Source organism: Periplaneta americana, chromosome 9, assembly GCF_040183065.1.
Source record: "Periplaneta americana isolate PAMFEO1 chromosome 9, P.americana_PAMFEO1_priV1, whole genome shotgun sequence".
In the NCBI taxonomy this organism is placed as follows: Eukaryota; Metazoa; Arthropoda; class Insecta; order Blattodea; family Blattidae; genus Periplaneta; species Periplaneta americana.
In genome coordinates, this window is record NC_091125.1 from 11,593,349 (window position 1) to 11,614,008 (window position 20,660).

Sequence of the window (20,660 nt, forward strand, 5' to 3'; positions counted from 1 at the left end):
AAGGTATAAAAGTTAATACAAAAATTGCATGAATGTGCTTTGTGACATAAGATTTACAGTGTATATTATGAAGTTATATAAACTAATATACATACTAGTATGTCTCTGTTTATCTATCAAGATGTGATCTATTTGGTTGTGTGTCAATCCATCTGGAGAAGTCCAAATATATTTATGTATATCCTTATGGGGGAATGTTATACTTTTGACAATTAAATTTTTTGATGTAGCAAAGTTGACTGACCTAACTCCATTGTCATTATTAGTTACGTGTAGGCTCTCTTTTTCAATAGTTGGTGTAAAAATATCCTCCCGTCTTACTTTAGCGTTGAAATCCCCCAAAAACTGATCAGAAGTATGCTCCATTTCCTCATAGAAGCTATCATTTATATCGTCGTCTTTTTTTTCTGTAGGGGTGTGAGCATTTATAACTATGATATTGCACCATCTACCCTTAAGTATTAAATTATGATAACCTGTCACTGATAAATTCGATCTTTTTTACTGCTGGTTTTATTCTTTTATGAACAAAGAATCCTGTTCCTAGTTGATGATTATTATTTCCTTCCCCATATCACAACAAGTAACCTATTTGTGATATGCCATTCCCATCTAACCTAACCTCTTGTACTCCTACGAAATCTAGTCTATATCTATTTAGTTCTTTTGCTACTAATGTTACCCCTCCTGTTCTATAAAGATTAGTAATGTTCCAAGTACCAAATCTCATAACCTTATTCCTTTGCTGTGGTTGTGCCAGAGAATCAGTCCCATTCCGAGGCTTATTGTATGGATTTGTAACAAGCTGTTTTTTACGGTGATGGGATCACCCCTTATTGGCTGTCCACGACTGCTTATTCAATATATTTGCAGCTACTCTCCATATCTGGAGGCCGTCTCCTCTATCCGCAACCTGAGGATGCACCATGCCATGGTGATAGGGACTCAAAATATATGGATAGTAAGAACAATAATAATAATAATAATAATAATAATAATAATAATAATGTGGCTGCCGTTAAGAAAAGGGTTTCCCAAAGGACACAGCATACTATGATTACAAAAACAGTTCCAATACACAACATAAAATCAAGGTAAACTAAAGAAAATATACATAATATTAGAATTTCTCACCACTTCACTCTTCATACAAATCAGTGGCTGCTATTCAAGTGAAGTAGGTGAGGGCCACCTCATTTTATCAATAAATTAAAATGGAATGAATTCCTCACTAAACCATATTTTGCTCTACTTTTTAATATGTCTTGTTTGGCTTAATCCACTCAGTTAACCTCCTTCTGGAGTACTCAGAAGAACCCCTCACTAGTCAGGCCACATGGCTATCAGACCAGGTAGTGAGGGATGTGAATGCTGAAAGTCTGAAGGAGACTTTACTTTTAGCCTTCGGTAAACCTGGTTGCCATGACAACGACTTGCTTACTGTGAATTGCCTATTCTTTCCGCGATGCTATTATGAGGGTCTGTTGAAGAGCCGTTCATCTGGTTTCTCTCCTCTTGGAAAACAGAATCACTCTCTTGTATGAACATTGGACCAGGGTGGCAAACTGTAATATTTTGCAACCAAATAAGGAAACATAAAATATTGTGTAAAGAAGTTAAATATTGTTTAAATTTAAAATGTAACAATATATATATTTCAGTATTTTTTTAATGTTAGCATCTCTAGAATATTACTTTTTTTTTTTTTTCTGCAATATTTTAGGTACTACGTAATAAAGAAAGTTGGCATAAAATTTTAAACTACATTGTAGTCTATATATATTTCTTGTCATGACAAGTGCAGTGAAATGTTAAGGTGTTAGCAAGTGTATTAATACGATGAAAACATGAATCTATTAAATGATTTAGTGTGTAATCTTCTGGAGACACCGTACTCTTGTTGTTCTGTAGAAGATAAACAAGGTATTTTAAAATACGGCAGACCGACACCTCACATTAATATAACTGTGGAGCGAAGTGTAAGGTAAAAGATTTGAAAGTGATCTGAGAAGCGTAATTTTATCCCTATGGATTTATTTGTGGTGTTTGTTTTTTTTTTAAGGCATTGTATTGGTGAAAATCCTAAAATTTGTATTTATTAACATATGAATTTCAAATTTTTACCAGATCATGAAAATACAATGTTAATACAACACACCAAATTGCATTGCTGTATATTGTACCATTCCCGAGGTATTAATTTTTAATTGCTTAATTTTTGTTTCATTAATATGGACCATGTGAAGAACGGTTTCAAATTTGTAGTAATATTAAATTTAATATTTACCTCACAAGACTAATATAAACAGACTAATTTGGGATTTTTAAGAAACTGTTGTTACTTTTCTATTAAAAATGTTTAAATATTGATATGATTTTTTTACCATTTTATGTTATTTGCCAAAGATTTTTTAAAATCATATGATCATTATTAGCATTATGAAAAAAAAGCCCAAATCAGATTTTTAGTTCAGTATTTATACACAATTCCTGGAAATTTAAAGACAATTACTTGAAAACTGTATTGCGTAGTGGATTTTGAAAGCAACAAAATGCTGAAAAAAATATTAGGGAAAATGAATTTCAAAATTCAAATGTGAAAAATTGTACATTACCATCATCCCTACCTCTGATTGAGGTTCTGACTGATGTGTACTTCTATTATCAGATGATACACCATACTTGACAGTTTGTTAGAGGAAGAACAATTAAGCTCAGTTGGTAGAGCAGCTGGCTACGGACTGAAAGGTCTGGGGTTCGATCCCAGGTGGTGACAGGATTTTTTCTCGTTGCCACACTTTCAGAACGGCCCTGAGGTTCACTCAGCCTCCTATAAAATTGAGTACCAGGTCTTTCCCGGGGGTAAAAGGTGGTCAGAGAGTGGTGCCGACCACACCACCTTGGGGTCATGGAAAGCATGGGGCTCTACCTCCATGCCTCCCAAGTGCCCTTATGGCATGTTACGGAGATACCTTTACCTTTTTTTTTTTTATACATATGAAGTCTGATTAGTGTAATATGTAGCTAGTTGGCAATGTATGCAATGGAGGAGAAAGGAACTGGTCATCCTTCCCCTTATTTCCTGACTTAGTTGCCTAATGAGTGGTGCCTTGTTGCTATCACTTGTGACGTTTAGACCTGTCTTTGGACAGTTGACTAAAAACAAACATCATCCTGTTGCCCTAAAACTTACCAGAGGAGGATGCCATATTAAAATAGAAAGTTTATTCATTATAAAATACTGAAAAACGTATTTTTCCATTTTCGACCAAAATTTCACATGTACTTATTGCCTTAAGTTTTCTATTCAGCAGAATATTGCTTTGATTTATGTGTAGCTGCATGATTTTACTATATATTGGAAGTCGCATGTTCTGAAATTGATTTAAAATACAAATACAGTTTATGAATATGACTGTGATTTTGAGTTTTGTTATGGGAAAGTAATATTTATTCATTTCTTGTATACACTTTTAATTTGATGTGTTGTGTTAGATTTTTGTCTTTTTTATATCATGTGGACTTGTGGTATATATTGTGTGGAAGTTTTGTTGGAACAGTGAATTCTTCGGTGTTAAGGGGGTGTAATCTCTGAAAATGTTGCAAATTTGTATGTGTTATATGCTGTGAATTTAATGAAATTTAAGAAAATTGTGAGTATATTTCATTAATTCAATATGGCCATCATATAGCTTACAAAATCATTCGCAACATCATCAATGACATCACGGCCATCCATCAATTCCATGAAATTGCCCAAAATTCTATTGGTCTTCACCTCATTTATCTGGAATGAGCCGCCACTGATACAAATAATTTTGGAGAGTTCACTGTCTGTATAAATGGTTCTGAGAATTTGTACTATACATTTGACCACTGTAACGGCCAGAGATTTGAATGTACTGGTTGGAAAATTAAATCTCTTACAAAATTCAGCAAACAGTTTGAGATGGTACCACAAGAACATAAAAATAAACCTATCACTTCAATATCACTACCAATTTTATACTTGTGCTTAAAGTATTCACGAACTGGCTCATAAATATATTTCTTTTGTATGTTTACTTGTTGAGGTTGATCAACACTAGTCTCAAACTGAACCATTGCATCAATTATTGTGTCATTATTATGTTCTTTGTCAATAGCAATTAGATCAATATGTCTTATACTACCTACCATTTGCAGCAGTGCAGAATACCTCTTGGTGGATTTCAAAGTATTGTGACAGGCTCTTTGCAGGAAGAATAGAATGGAATATGCAGTTTATTGCTTTCACGTGTTAAATATTAGGTACAGTACCTTGTACCAGTGATACAGTGTTAAAAGTTGTGTAATCAAGATGTAGAATAGAATGTTTTATTTTCACTGGCAGAGTTAAGGCCATAAGGCTTTCTCTTCCATTCAACCAGTCTTAATCAATACAATAGTTACATATTTAAATTATGAATATTTACAATACACTTAAAAGATTCTCCAGCGATATTCTTCATTTAAGTTTTAACGACTAGTACATGTTTATTTAAATTGAGAAAAAACCTCTCTTACCGCATGATGGCAAGTATTGCAAAAGAGCATACCATGCTGGCAGATCCCAAGATGTGAGGGAGAATTTCAGTGCAGTGTCTATACTGAAAACCATCTTGAGAACGACCTGGTGTTGCTCGTAGATTTACAGTTTGCCCAATCATTTTTAGAGCCTCTTTCCAGTCCAATATTGAAATGCCTTCTCGTGTCTTTACCCATTTATTTCCAGGCTTATACTCTTGGAATAATTCAACTACTTGTTCTCTGTGTTTTAATGCATACCATTTCTTATATTCTTCACTTGTCAGAATGTTTTTTAAGATCATTCCAGATTTCTGACATGGATGTGATTGTGAGGCTCTACCATCTACCATTGATATTTATAGATTCCGAGTTTTTGGAGACATTGATCAGCTTCTGAAGTGAGCTTTCTTACAGCGCTGACAAAAGAATTTTCTTTCTTTATTAATGTAATGCACTTATTAAAATGTTGAATGAATGCCTCCCACGTTGTCTTTAACAATCCTAATCCTTTGGCAGTTGGTGAACTGTAGAGCATACTACCTAGGGTGTCATTAGGTAAATCCAGGATTCACTTCAATGTAGACTTCAGAAGGAAGTCGATATCTTTCAGAAATGACATTGGTAATTTATTCATCGGAGTTGATTGAAGGTAATATACTGATGTTGGCCAGATAATAATAATAATAATAATAATAATAATAATAATAATAATAGTGATAATGATAACGATAATGGTATACAAAAGACTGTCAATTAGTTCAATTTTTGAATTTATGAATTTACATAATTTTCAATTAGGAGTTTCTACAATAATTATTATTGTGGTATCATCTCACAGCAAGAGTGGAAAAGAGAATAATATTTCGTCATTACACCTTGAAAAACTTATGTGACACTGGTTGAAAATGAATAATGTGGTGCAAAAAGATCAAAAAGCTGTTGAGAATCATCCCTTATAATTCAGTATGTAAAAACTCAGTGGTTTCTTTTGTATAATGAAAACCTCTTTGGAAATTTGTAATGTGCTTTGCTTCTCCTAAAATATTTTGGTTTTTCTACATAGCTGCTTTTTGAGGTGCAACAATGATATCTCACTATTGACTTATTCCTTTATTAATCTTCATAAAAGAAGAAACCTGTTACTTATTTGCACTACATTTGCTATATTGGGCGGCCAGATTTATTTTCTCATAGATTGGAAACATCATCTACAATTTTTTCCACCTAAAAATCTAAATCCCTGAACTGGATATGAACCTGTGTCCAGAGAAAATCCAAGTCTATTGAAGACATCAGGTTGCTTTTCTTGTTTGTTGCAATATTGCTTCATTCCTTGTTAGGTTAATTTTGTACAGTTCTTTCTTTGTAATGATAATTTATTATTTTGATTACAGCTAAAATGCAAGTACTGTAGCAAGCAGTTTGCCAAGAACTTTGACCTACAGCAGCATATGCGAAGCCACACAGGAGAGAAACCTTTTCAGTGTGTGGTTTGTGGTAGGGCCTTCTCACAAAAATCTAACGTGAAGAAGCATATGGCCACACACAAAGTCTGGCCACTTGGCCTAAGCCAAACACTTCCCAAAGAACCAATTCAACCTGTTATAAAGAAGGATTCTAGAGGGGTTACAGGTGATGGAGTAAGTAATTTAAAAGTGTACTGCATGTTACATTTTTCTTCTTCCTGTCTTTCTCACGTGCTTGTGATTTGTGTTGTGTTTATTTTATTTTATATGCTTATTTATTTACTATTTTTGTATTGGTGTTGTAAGTCATGTTCATGTTGTGATTTTGTATTTGTGTTGTTATTTTGTAATTGCATTAATTCATTTCTGTGCAAGGACAAGTCCTTCACTGCAAATCCAGTATTCTTCAGTCTTCCCTTTTTTCCGTTTTCCTCTCCATCTCTGCATATGATCCATGTATCTTCAAAATGTGTCCTTCCCCAGTATCCCCCTCCCAGACATCTAAATTGGGGTGATAGTTTACATCTGGAATATTTTACCATGGAAAGACTCATGCCATATTTGTAGTTTTTTCTTGAGAAAAAAAAAAATGCAATAGCTTCCCTTTATTTTCCATGCACCACTCTATCTTTCATATCCTAAGTTCCAGCATCGAGGTGAGAAGAATAGATTTGACTAATGAGTCATCCACACTTCTCAAAATTCACTGCAAGGCTTTAAATATTAGTTCTATTAGGGTTTTGACCTGATCAGAGACTGGGAAATCCCATTTACTATAGCCTTGTTGTCAGCATCTTGGAGCACAATACCACATCACACATTGGACAGTTTTTGGGCTCATGTTCGGTGCCCGTGGCACGATCCCACGTGAAACTTTAAATCAACTTAAACAATATAAAATTTCTGATGCAGCGATTGATGCCATAGGATCTCACGTGTTAAAATCATCCTTAGCTATAATTAGTAATCATTTGTACCCAACAAAATTTTTATTGTAAATGATTTCCTACGTTTTCTTATCTTAATGTTTTTTCTTTTTCTTTCCAAGTGTCACAAAATTGTTTTGTTTACTTATTATTATTTATTATTAGTAGGCTGATCTATTGAACCCTTATTTAGGGCGGCTTTTGTTTCTACAAATTATCTCTATAATTGTGCTGTTTGATTTATTTTGTATTGTATTATTTTGTGTTTTGTATTTGTATTTGTTGTGTTCTTTGTGATGTGTTTTGTGTTAATTGTTTTTTGTTCACTTTTGTATTGTATCAAAATTACCACCCGGTATCTACCCATTTGTAATGCAATAAATAATTAATTTATTCATTACTGTGTTAATAATGTTTTATTCTTAAAAAAAAAAACATTGTACCACAATTTTTTTCGCTGCAAATCAATTCAGTTTCTAGTTTTACAAGTAATACTTTATAGTTTCGTTTTTGATTGATATTATTCTGATGCAATCACTTGTAACAATGAAAAATGTAGATACATATTATAGAGTATTCATTTTACTGTCGTTATACAATAACATAGCCACATATTTAAATGAAAAATGTAGATACATATTATAGAGTATTCATTTTACTGTCGTTATACAATAACATAGCCACATATTTAAATCTATCATAAATATTGTCAGCACACAACATTCTGTCTTCTGGTTCTAGGATATAAACTGTAGTAATGCGGAAGTAGAATTGATGGTGGATCGAGCTTATGTATGCCAGTATTGTCCAACAAGATTTGACTCCTATTTTGAATTGAAGACACATATGAAGAAACATTCACATCAGAAGGTGAGGATTAAAGAAGGTTAAGTTACAAGTCTTAGAACTTTCGCAACATGAAACACCAAGTTGGAGGTCTTTATTAGCTTTTTTGAGAAAAATTACTTCAATACATATTTTAATTCTTAGAAGATATTAATATATAGTGAGTCCCAGTAAACATTCGTTGTGTTTGTCGGCTGATCAGTAGCAGGTTCCCATGGTAACTGTTGCTGGTTGCATCCACGAACCCACAGCAGCTGCTGGAGGCATTGCCTGTCTTGTGTGATACATAATTTATATCACATCATTCATAGAATTTGTTTCATTAAACTTATTCATTAAATTTAGTATTGTTTTACTACACAGAACTGTAGTTATAAAGTTTTCCATGGGCTTGCTGCAGATTGCAGGTTGATTGCTCCACGTGTTAGCTGTGCCAGTCTGTCCTTGAAAACTGGCAGTAAAGGTAGTGAATCAGCTCCTCATAAATGGAGTTTGTCTCTTAGGTTGTGTTGTGTTTTGCAATGGTTACATATTCAGTGCATGAACGTATACAGATTTGGAAATGTAAATATGCGAAAAGAAATGATTTGGCAGAACAGGGCAAACTTGATAAATATCAACCATTAAACTTATGTATAGTGACGTACTCCACATAGTGTAATGGTTAACTGTTAAGCCTGTACCATTTGAGAAGTGCCAGTGATTTGAATATCAAGTGCTCAGCATTAGAAACCAATCAATGTTGTAAGCAAATTTCTCAACAGTGTTTTCATTATCCAGCTACAGTTTGTAATTTTATGCTGTTTAATCTTTAATGGTGCTCTTTGATTTCTAAAAGTAAGAACAATGTTAAAATTTCCTAGCACATTTTTCGGTATTGCTCAACTCTGTTTCCTTCATCTTTATCACTAAATAATTTTGTCTCTAAACCCATACATTAATATATAAAAAAATTGATAAATGAAGATTCCATCAAAAATGAATATAGGTTGTTAGCCCTATTTAGTACATTTATTTCATGGCAAAGATCTCTTTGTCAGACAAAATTACTAGACCAAACCTGTCATTTTGTTCTCAACTTTTTGTAAAGTATGTCACTACAGTAGCAGTCATGGAAACCTCTGGTAGAAAAGAATATAAATGTAGGAATTAAAACTCATTTGTTTACAATATTCTATATAAAATACATACTGACGTACAAATATGAGATATATAAATTAAAAATACGTATCAGTTACACTGAGACCAGTCAAAAAGGGTTAATTGGTTAGATGTCAAATGCTTGGCATTGGAAACTGACCTATAAATGTTATACTGTTTTGGGGTTACCAGATCTCTGTGATTAGCAGGACACGTCCATATTTTGAAGGTCAGCCCTGCCATCCATATTTACTTTTGAAAATTTAATGAATGTCCGTATTTTTTGTAAAAAGTTGTAATGATTTGAAATTTTGAACAATATTTTCAATTGAAGCTTCAGTTTTTCTTCCGTAGATTTTATTCAGAGGCTCAAAATTATCAAACTGTTACAATAATCTCTGGCAGCGCTCGATGAGTATAGAAGTACCGCACTCTTTGGTAGGGTTCTAGCAGGAGAAAGGAAGTTGGTAATACTGCACCATTCTAGATTGAAAGGAATTATATTGGCATATTTTTATTTTACTACTTGTGCTTGTACAGTTTGATCTATATTATCTGTTATAATTGTATCCATAAATTGTGTGTAGTGTGTAATCACAGTGAACCATGGGAAAAGAGAAGCATAAATTTACTTCAGAACTGGAGAGAAGGTACAAGTGTTTCAGAAAAGGGTGTACTGATGAAGCTGAATGTTTGGTTTGCAAGGCAGGGACATATATTTACATTGTTAACTGAGAGGACTGGATCTGGAAAGTTATATTTTCACAGCAACATAAAAGTAGTATACATAATACATCATCATCTTCGAAAATAACTGATCAGTTCTTTAAAACAGGTTCGCCATTTTTGACTGACGAAGGACATGCAGCAGAAGGAAGTTTAACCGGTCACACTGTCATGCATCACAGTAGTTACAAGACTATAGATTGTGTTTCGAAGTTACCGTCGAAAATATTTCCAGGTTCTGAAATTAGTAAAAATATAGCTTGACGCCCTTATTAATAATATAATTGGACCCCATTCTGTGAAATGAAGTATCTTGTTTTGGTATCTCCACAGATGGTAGCAATCACGGAAATATAAAAATATTTCCAATAGTTACTCAGTATTTTAATTTCAAAGAATGAGGGTTGCAAACAAAGCTCATTGATTTGATATTTGATATATTTATTTCTACAACTCTTATTTGGTAATGGGTCGCCACCACATCTCTGTAGCTCATTGATGTAAGAAGTGTAGCAAATGAAAAGGCTGAGACAATTTCTACATTGATATCAGATGTCCTTCGTGAGAATGGAATTGAAAGTAAATGTGTTGGATTTGGGGGAGACAATTGCAATTCTGGTGGCATAAACAGAGATTGGGAAAAGAACATTTTTTATAATTTGAAGTCAGTGTTGAATAAAAGCTTTGTGATGTAGGATTTCCAGCTCATATTTTGCATAATTGCATTCAGCATGGTATGGATGTTACCAACTGACATTGAAAGTATTGTCCTCAAAATATCCAACTACATCTCTATTTACACAGTTCGAAACGAGACACTAAAAGAATTTTGTGAGTTTGTGGAGATTCAGTACAAAACATTGTTGAGCCATTTGAAAACACGTTGGTTGTCATTTTTTCTTGCTATTGAGGGCATCTTGTATCCTGTACTGAAGTCCTATATTTTATCATTAGACTGCCCTCCAACACTCTTAAAGTAGTGTTTCTTTGATGATTTAAGTGAAGAATACTTGTTATTCTGTCAGTCACTGATGTCAGTGTTTCATGAGAAAAAACAATTATGAGGCATGATAATTCAGTTATTAAAGTGAAGATCCAGCTTGAAGGAACAATGTATGTATTAGACAGTAGATTGAACCACAAGTTTCTCCTCCTTAAAGTAAAAGAAGTTCTAAAATAACTAGAAGAAACTGCAATGCAGAGGCAATGTGACAAATTTACTGAAGAAGTTTGTGAGATATATTCTTCCTGCCTTGAATACCTCAAAAAATGAGCGCAGCCAATGGAAGAATTAGAAACATTCAGAAGGATGACCATGAATTCTGAACCAGATTGGTGAGAAGTTGAAGCTACAGTCCAATATGTAATTAGAAAAGGAATTAGCAGTGATGATGTGAAATTATTTGATCAATTTGTGAATCTTCAGAAATATGTGACAAAACAAAAATAAGATCAGTAGTTTATTGATATTCCAATGCACAAAAAGTGGGCAGACTATTTCAGTGGTAATAATACTGTCTGCTGTTCAGAACTGTTGAAATTGGATGAGTTTTTTTTTTCAACTCCAGCCCACAACACGAATATTGAAATATTTTTTTTTTTTACTAATTAATGTACAGTGGACAAATGAGCGCAACAAACTGAATGTGGAGTCTATTATGTGGTTGGTGTGTGTGAAATTCAATATGAAAAACTTGACTAGTGGTTAGTTTTATGACTCTGTGATGAAGAGAAAAGATCTTCTCAGGAAGTTTGGTTCATCACAGAATATAACTGAGGGCACTGAGGTAGTATAGTTGAATATATTATTTTATTTCATCTTTTTGTATTAATATAATTTATTTTTCATATTTTTTTGTGGTGTCCTGCTTTTGTCCTGCTTTTCAAATCAATTTGTTCTAGTTTTTACTTATGATGCTCTGGTAACCCTATATCAAACATGTTCAATGCTGAGCCCTTGAAATCATTTCATGTGGCCCCGTATTTGTAAGTTATGATCTGTTTGGAGCCTACAAGAGAATGACATTAAAAAAAAAATAATAAATTGTTACCAGCACATGGAGGCTTATGTGCGAACCTTCACCCTGTTCATTCTACTGTATAAGAAAAGAAAGAAATCCCAACTGTTTTGGGAAATGCCAAGACCATTATTTATGATGCCTAATAACCACACATAGCTTTGAAGTCTCCTTGCATTATTGAATGTGCTGTAAACTTTCTACTTTTCAAAGCAGAGTGAGTGCCAGATGTTTTATGATCATTAGGGTGGTAAAGTTTGTAAAAATTGAAAATAACATAGGTAGCTTTCAGTTTGCAGTTGTTCACTCTCATAGTGAGAGGTTTGTGGATTATCAGTTCTGTGATTTTTTTTGAAGTGGTGATTATGTAAGTATAAGTAAACAACAAAGCAGTGTGTTTAATTTGTAAAGAAGCAGTTTCGGTTTTTAAGGAATACAGCATAAAGCGACATACAATACCAAACATGCATCTTCATATTATGATAAATTTCAGGGCCAGTTTTGCAAAGACAAAGTATCTGAACTTAAAAGTAAACTTTCGGGACAAGAATATGTTCATTCAGTCCGAATCTCTAATCAGAGCGAGCTTTGCAATATCAAAAATTATTGCAAAGAAATCTAAACCATTCTCAGATGACGAGTTTGTTAAAGAATGCCTTCAGAGTGTTGCTGATATTATAATATGTCCTGACAAGAAAACGGAGTTTGCTAAATTAAGCTTAATGCGATAAACTGTGGCTTGCTGTATTGACGAATTAATGACCAATGTAGAGGAAACTTTAAAATTCCAACCCACAAATTTCGGGTTCTGTTCTCTGGTGCTCGAGAGTTGTGATGCTAGCAATACTGCCCAGTTAGCAATTTTCTTAAGGGGGGGGGGGGGGAGTTGATAAAGATTTCAATATTACAGACGAATTCACTGCTCTTGTCCCCCTTAAAAGTACCATTAAAGCTTTTGATTTAATGGGAGTGTCACTGAAATCTTGAACAGACTTGGTTTGAAATATATAAATCTATCTGGTGTAACAACTGACAGAGCACCTTCATTTGCAGGAAAATGATAAGAGTTAGTTAAATTACTGCAAGCAGAGGCAGCTGAGTAGGCGATATTTCTGTAATACAGTATCACTGCTTAATATACCAAGAAAACCTTTGTGCTAAATCCCTAAAGACAGATAGTGTTTTGAAGGTCGTCGTAAAAGTAGTGAATTTCATTCGTTTGCAAGGTTTGTGGCATAGAGAATTTCAGAATTTCTTAAACAGTATCAATTCAAAATTAGAAGACATTGTTTATTACACTGAAATAAAATAGCTGAGCTGTGGTAAAATATTGAAACGAGTGTTGATCTCAAAAACGAAATATAAACATTCATGAAGGAAAAGGGAAAACCTATTGCAAAATTTACTGGTACAGAATGGATGTGATTTTGCAACAGAACTGAAAGAACTTGATTCATGTCTCCAATGTAAAGATCAATTGATCACTACTATGTTTGATCAAGTGAAGGCCTTCGAAACTAAATTGCGACCTTCGGAATTACAAATAAAAAAAAAAACAAAAATTTTGTGTATTTTCCAGCACTACAAAAGTGTAATGATCAAAATTCTCAAAAGTATGCAGATATTATATCAGAGCTAGGAAACAAATTCTCTGCTGAATTTCAAGACTTCAAGGAAAATGTTACAAATTTCAGTCTGTTTTCTTCCCCTTTCACTATTAACATAGACGAGGTCTCCGAGGATCTGCAAATGGAGTGCATTGATTTCCATTGTGCGTCAGACCTAATGAATGAGTTTTACAATGTCCCCTTACTAAAATTTTATCACAGCTATTTTCCCAGGGAAAAATATCCAGGCATTGATAGACATTCACTTCACTACAAGTCACTTTTTGATAGCACATACATATGCGAGCAAGTGTTCTTCAGGATGAAACATATTAAATGTGCAATGAGAACACGAATACTGACAGTCATCGGGAGAGTTCACTTCAAGTTGCTATAACATCAATTAAACCAGATGTTGGGAGCTTCGTTCATGAGAAGCAGTACCAAATCTCACACTGAGAGAGTGCCCCTTTGCCAGAAAAGATTGGACACACCTGCTCTATACTGTATGTCATAATCTTTAAATACTGGTACATTCTATTGTATCTACACTTCACGTGACTCTCTCACTGATGCCAAACTTCTCTTCAAGATGCCAGGTAAAATTGATGTAGCAGTAGTTTCAGTAAAAAGGAATGTTCATCATACTGCAAATCTAGCCAATGGATATAACTCTGAACTCTAAATAAAGAAATATGCTGTGCATGCGTGTGCACACCTTGGTTTCTGCATGTTGCGGATAGGTGGCAGAACTGTGACTCATTTTCAAGTAGTACAGCACTTCAGCGGGCCACGCTATGCATGAGTGTAAGTGTAGTGTAGGGAATGGGTGAGGATGATAATAAAGAGGAGGAAGGGAGAAGGGAAAACCTGGTGCCGAGACGTAACCTACTCCTGTTGAATAGCACCAAGGAGACTGCCAGGCTTAACATTCCATTTGACAGACTAATCACTATTAACAGTGACATATGCCTTCTCTTCATGTGACTGTGGAGAGATTTGGGATTTAACCCAGGCGTATTGGTATATAGTCTAGTGAGCAGAAGTTGTTCACTGCCTTCTCTCCTAGTCCTGAAGTAGAAATTTTACACTAAAATTTCTGACTCCACTGGGATTCGAACCCAGGCTGACTAGTCTGGTGACAGATGCACTACCACAGAGCTAACTCAATGGACCAGAAATATACTAAGAATCAAGTGTTGCTCCATATTAATAAACTTTATCATATAAAATCACAATGAAAAAAATTGTGAGAGCTAAGTATCTACCTCATAAAAGTAGTATTATATTATAACAGAGCAACTAGAGAACTTAAAGCTGAATTAAAAACTCAACATTTCATTGGCCTTGAAAATATATTTAAAACTTTAAAAATTCAAGATAGAAAAAAAACTAAGCAAGTAACAAAAGATGTAACATTCCTTCGCCATTAAAAGTTGGTAATAAATGATTCTCATCTCCTGAAGAAAAGGCAAATATGTTTTGTGAGCTTTTACACTTTAAGTTTCTACTAAATCCTAGCATTAACATTGCATTTAACAATGAAGTTAGAAGTTTGTTCTTCAGGCTCTTCAATTGTCAGTCTTAAGTGAATTTTTCACACTTGCTGAAATCAATAGAATTAAAAGATCTCCAAGAAAGATGTCTCCTGGATAATTCAGTCCTGATTAGAAAACTTTCCAAGGAAAACAGCACAGTTAACACAAATATGTAACTGAAATCTTCACCTGACTTCTTTTCCACAAAAATGGGAAAGATAAAAGTGACTTTATAAGATTTATAGACCAGTGATTTTATTCTCTTTCTTTTCCAAAATATTTGAGCGTTTGCTTCTGACACTGATGTTAATGTAATAATGTCTGATGTGCAGTTACAATTCAATCACATTAATCTTTCGTGCAACAACTGCAGCACATAGTGATGTCATTCTTGATACTTATGAAGAAAAATCCATTTGTTTTGGTCTCTTCCTTGATACAGAGAATGCTTTCAACAAAACTTGGCATGTGGGCCCACCAAGGAGTGAGAATGTCTCTGGCATTCATTTCAGAATCATTGAGTCGAATTTGTGCAAATACACTTTCCCTGTTGTATATGAAACAATGCAAAATTGAAGTCATATCCCATTTCCTCAGACATACCTTAAGGTTGTGTTAGGTCCATTATTATATAGTATAATTTATGCTGCTGATTTTCCAGTGCTTACAATAGCTCATTTTGCTGATGATATTACAGTGCTAAGCAAAGGTGACTTCAAGACTTTTATAATGAAATTTATACCCATTGCAACAAATGAAGAATAATCATGAACCCTTTAGAATCTAAAGTTACCTTCTTTACAAACAAGAAAAATTAACTCTATCTCCCATTAAATTTGTGAGGAATACCTGTTTAGTAGCTCAGTTTCTTAGATATCTTGGCCTCACACTTGATGCCAAGCTAACATGACAGTTACATTTCACTGAAATAGTTGAAAAATGCAGATATTGTAGCTACCAACTGAAACATACAATATCACAGAACTCATCACTCACCATGCAGTATAAATATCTTGTATATTTTTCTTGATCAGGCCAGTCTGGCAATACAATTGTTCTATATGGAGTTCTGCTTCTTGCACTCAAATGAAGAGAATTCAAACCATCCAAAATAGGTGCTTCAGACACTAACAGAGCACTCTGGCACATGCAAAATACCACCCTACATGCTGATCTAGACTTTTTGGAGATGCATACAAGCCTCTGTATGACCTATAGAAGACCATCCTGAATCCTCTGATTTGCCGAATTTCTGAAAATTACTCTCCTGACCCACCAGTCAGAAGATTAAAAGGAAAAGACATACTGGTACGGATTTATTAAGACCATAAACCTGTTCTGTTGATGTGAAGACCATCTCTGGATGGCTCTCCTAATACATGTTTCATATTTTAATGATTTGTATTTAGTGTGAACACCACCATAATTGGATGGAGTTATGTAACGAAAGACCAACCAGCAAAATCACTTTTCAGAGATATTGAGATATTTAGTTGGAATAAATTATAAACTCATAATATCAATTATGTTCAAATTGAAATTTGAACTGGTTCTGAGCATACATGAGAAAATACCAAATATGATGTAAATTTTGCTATAACAAACTATCTATATGTTGGTTTGTTGTCACAAAATACAAAATGGAGAAAAAGCAAGTGAGCAAGAACTAAAACTCAGTGTTGAAACTGGAAAATAAGAAACCATGTGTTCAGGTGTTTTTTTAAGATAGTTTCAACTGTTTGCCTGCAGATGACACCAAAATCTCATTTAAAAAAAATTGCTAATTGGTCTGTTGTTGCAGTATATACAATTAAGTTCTTATTATTAAAATAAAATAACTTTCACAAATTTCAATACATTACTTTAGCATTTCAACATGATGACAATCTTTGTCATCAAGATTAGATGGATTATCAGTGGACCTCAGTACTGTTCCACAAGTGACGAAATATGCATTTATTTCGTCTGTTAATGAAACTTGTGATTGAAACAATAACATTAATAGATATAATAATTCATTGTCACTGAAAAGATTCTGCTTATTTTTATATTTATGTTTGTTGTAAATTATTCCTTATTAGGTCTACAAGTGTATCCAGAAGAATTGTCAGCAGACTTTTTCTGACCTGGATGCGTTCGTCAATCACACAAGAGTCCATGCAAGTGAAGTGCTGTATCGTTGTCATGTATGTAGACAACAGTTCCAATCACTGGCAGAATTAGGTGTTCATCAGTACAGTCACAATACCAAAAATGTTCCTGCTAAAGTAGGAAGTAGGTGAGTTAAAATAATTCTAAATATAGCTATATTTTATCTGTGTTTATTCACATTTTACAGTTTTATATACATACGTACACACACATACATATACACAGGCAGACACACACACACACACACACACACACACACACACACACACAGACACAGTGAGAGAGAGAGAGATTTTTAAAATTTGCCATTTAAAGTTTTTGGACCCAAATCGATCTTCAACTTTAAGCTTGTTTAGACTGTCTTCTGCATTGCGTCTTTTATTAAGATATTGCTGCACCCACATTCTCATTTTCTTCCTTTTCAAGGTCTTGTAACAAGCAATAGAGACAATTATGAAGCTAAATCATCTTCACCTGAGTCCATTGTCCAAGGTTTGAAAATGAGACACTACCTACATTAAAACCTCATAAACTGTTTATGATGGACTAGGCAAAGAAAGTAAAGTGTTAAATGAAATTAGCATTAACAAGTTCAGTCAGCATGTTCGGATGTTAACAGTAAACAGTTTAACATTTAACGTGTTTTTGTTAAATGTTTATCAGTGGAGACGAGGCTTAAGAATGAGATACTAACATGTCAGTATACTGCCAAACATATAGTACAGTACATGAAGAAGATAGGTGGGTCATTCCATACAAAATTTAAAAATTTGTAACGTGAAGTTCTGGATTTTTTCAATATTCTAGTAAGTGGATATCATAATAATAAATAGTTAAATGGCTTAATATGAAGTTCATCAGACCAATGCTTGAAAAGTAATGAACAGTGAAATATTCGGGGAGTTGATATGTAGACTGTTGTTAAAAATATTATTAAAATGGCATGCTTCATCTTAACAACGTAAAAATTGTGCCAATACAATGATGACTCTATGTATTTAAACTTACTTCTGAGTTATTATGGATTTTTACTTCGAGCATGTGTTAAAACTTACAGTAAAATAAAGAAATGTTAATATTTTCAAATCGAATATTTTTTTATCATGCTCTATTTTTTTACAGTGAGATAAACAATTTCTCTATTAAGACACCCACACGCATGCTTAGCGATCAATGAAAAATGCCAGATGTTGCGACATCCGCTCAATGGTACGCTAATAGATTTCATGTGAGAGTTCGTTTTTTTCCTGTTATAATCTCAGCGCAACTTTTCCCCTTCAGTTTAGAGGGTGATTTTGTTCTGTTCTGTCATTGTAACTTTTTTCCTATAGTTTAGATGGCGACTTTGATCTGTTCTGTCATTGTAAGTTGTAAGTGTTCAATATGCCTAAATTAAAGACGAAAAGTTGGAGTCATCTGTTGAATGTACAACTGTTTTGCATGGAATTACCCTGGTGCTTTCGAGCAATTGAGAACCATACTCAAGCAGGAAGTGGAAATATGTTGGAACAAGCTATATAATGATTAAAATTTTGTATTTGTTGATTATGACAAAGTAGTCAAAGTGCTGACAAAATCCAATTCTGTGTATAGTACAGTTTCTGAAACCCTTTAAAGAATTGATGCTTTGGAAGGAGCTGTATATTCAACTATTCAACTTGTGCTTCTTTAGGTTCATAGGTTGAAGCACCACTAAATTGCAAGAGATCATGAAATAGAAGACATTCTAGCATATTTAAGGAACGTGCATTTCGTTTATTGGAAGAAAAGTTAATAATCAAGATGTCCATAAGGTTGGTACATTGCTGTGGCTCAGAAGTAGAAATTGGTGAACCATCCGAAGCAATACCTACATCACCATCACCAACAAAAAGAATGAAGTCATTTCCAGAATGGCAAGAAGATAGTGTAAACAAAACCTGTAGAAAATTATAAAGTACATTTGTATTTAACCCTTCTCCGGGCAACCTACTTTTGTAACGTTGATGGGCAAGGAGGGTCCGTCGGACCCACAAGCCATTTTAATACGTTGACAGAAGAAAATCATGTTATTGTACACAATATTAGTCTTCTTTATTAATGATATTATTATAGTGACCAATATATCCATGATAATATATATAAATCATATAATTTTAGTAGTTTTTTTCATGCGATAATAGAAACACATTTAGTGTATGATCTACAATTTTTTTTACTTTCGTCGTAAAACGCACACACATTTACACAAATTTTAGGTTTTCTCATTTCTAGCACACATGCATTAGTCACATTCCCACACGTCATTACTCTCACACACTCACATGTCATCACTCTCACACACTCACACATCACTCACTGTCACGTCATCACTCTCAGACTCTCACACGTCATCACTCATCATTATTCTTACAGTTTTTACACACATGGGTCTTCACTGTGCTCATTACACATAGATTGGCCACAATTGTCACAGCTTTGTTTTTGTTTGCGATTTTTTTCATACTTGTACATATGACACCTTTTAGTGCTCTCCTGTGGTTGGGGCGCAGCTGATGGAGAGGCCTACTAGCTCTTGGCATGAAAGGAGCATTGGTCATTACAGTTTTTTCTGAAGTTCTACTCTAGGTCTTCTTTCAATTTGAGGTTGGATGAGACTTTCAGCAACAGCTACAAGGATCAACCTCCTATTGTTCTGTTTTCCAAGATTCCACGAAGCATGAAGGTTCATCCACACAACAAATGCAGCAATTCCACATACATTTAAAAGATTCATAAAACTGGAAATGGCCAGCGATTTGTGCGACTCCTTTTGTGCTATTATAGTGAAGAATAATTTGTGGTTTATTTTCTTCTTCCGAAATGGTTTGTGTGTGTGGTGCATTGCAGAAAGAACAACTGCCTTATTTGGTTTTGGTACATTGAAACCAATGTTACATTTTTTGTAAATCCGAAGATGGATAAACACTCTGGCAGTCTTTTATTTGTCTGAATCTCATATATATATTCCAGCTAAGGTGAGACCATTACTGAGGGGATTCTCAGCGAGTTCTTTGTCAGTAAAGTAATTATCGCAAGTTACATTTCTCTTTGTTCTTTGACAAGACAGTGTTTCTACAACCCTTCGACCTACTCCAGAGTGTGCCCTTACACATTTTTCTTTTCCGGTGTATGGCAGACCATTTAGGGGATAGAATGTTTTGGAGTCACAAGCCCACCATACTTTCATGCCATATTTGTCAGGTTTTGATAGCATGTATTCCTTGAAAGGACATCTGCCACGGAATGGAATAAGTTGTTCGTCAACCGTTATATCAGTAAAAGGAATATAGGCCTAATATTTTTTTAAAAATCGAATTCACATTTTCCCAGACATCTATGATCAGGGCAAACTTATCCTTCTCACGGCAAATGGATCTTGTTGTTTTGTCATCAAAGCAAATAAACGCTAGCAAAGATTTGAATCTCTTGAGACCCATGGTCGCTCTAAATACTGGAACACCATACAAGCTGTTCCACGGAATGTCATAATTAGTATAATTTGCTTTGAGGTGTCCTGCAGTTACTAGTAGACCGAAAAATGGCCGTAATTCAGTGTCGTTACAAAACTTCCATGGGTGTGCAACATTTCTTTCTAAATACAGCTGCTCAGCCTCTTGATTATTTATCTATGTCACTTATAACTGAATAAGTATAAAGATTGAAGGCATCAATA

At 34.1% G+C, this 20,660-nt stretch overlaps 1 protein-coding gene across 1 annotated transcript in view; it reads left to right on the plus strand.

The window, feature by feature from the left end:
- LOC138705778 (zinc finger protein 341-like) overlaps positions 1–20,660 on the plus strand; it is a 149,641-nt gene that overhangs the window by 80,563 nt on the left and 48,418 nt on the right. The window contains exons 6-8 of the mRNA XM_069834412.1: positions 5,943–6,188; positions 7,682–7,810; positions 16,897–17,093. Of these exons, the coding sequence (XP_069690513.1) occupies positions 5,943–6,188; positions 7,682–7,810; positions 16,897–17,093 (572 nt within the window). The remainder of the gene's footprint in view (positions 1–5,942; positions 6,189–7,681; positions 7,811–16,896; positions 17,094–20,660) is intronic.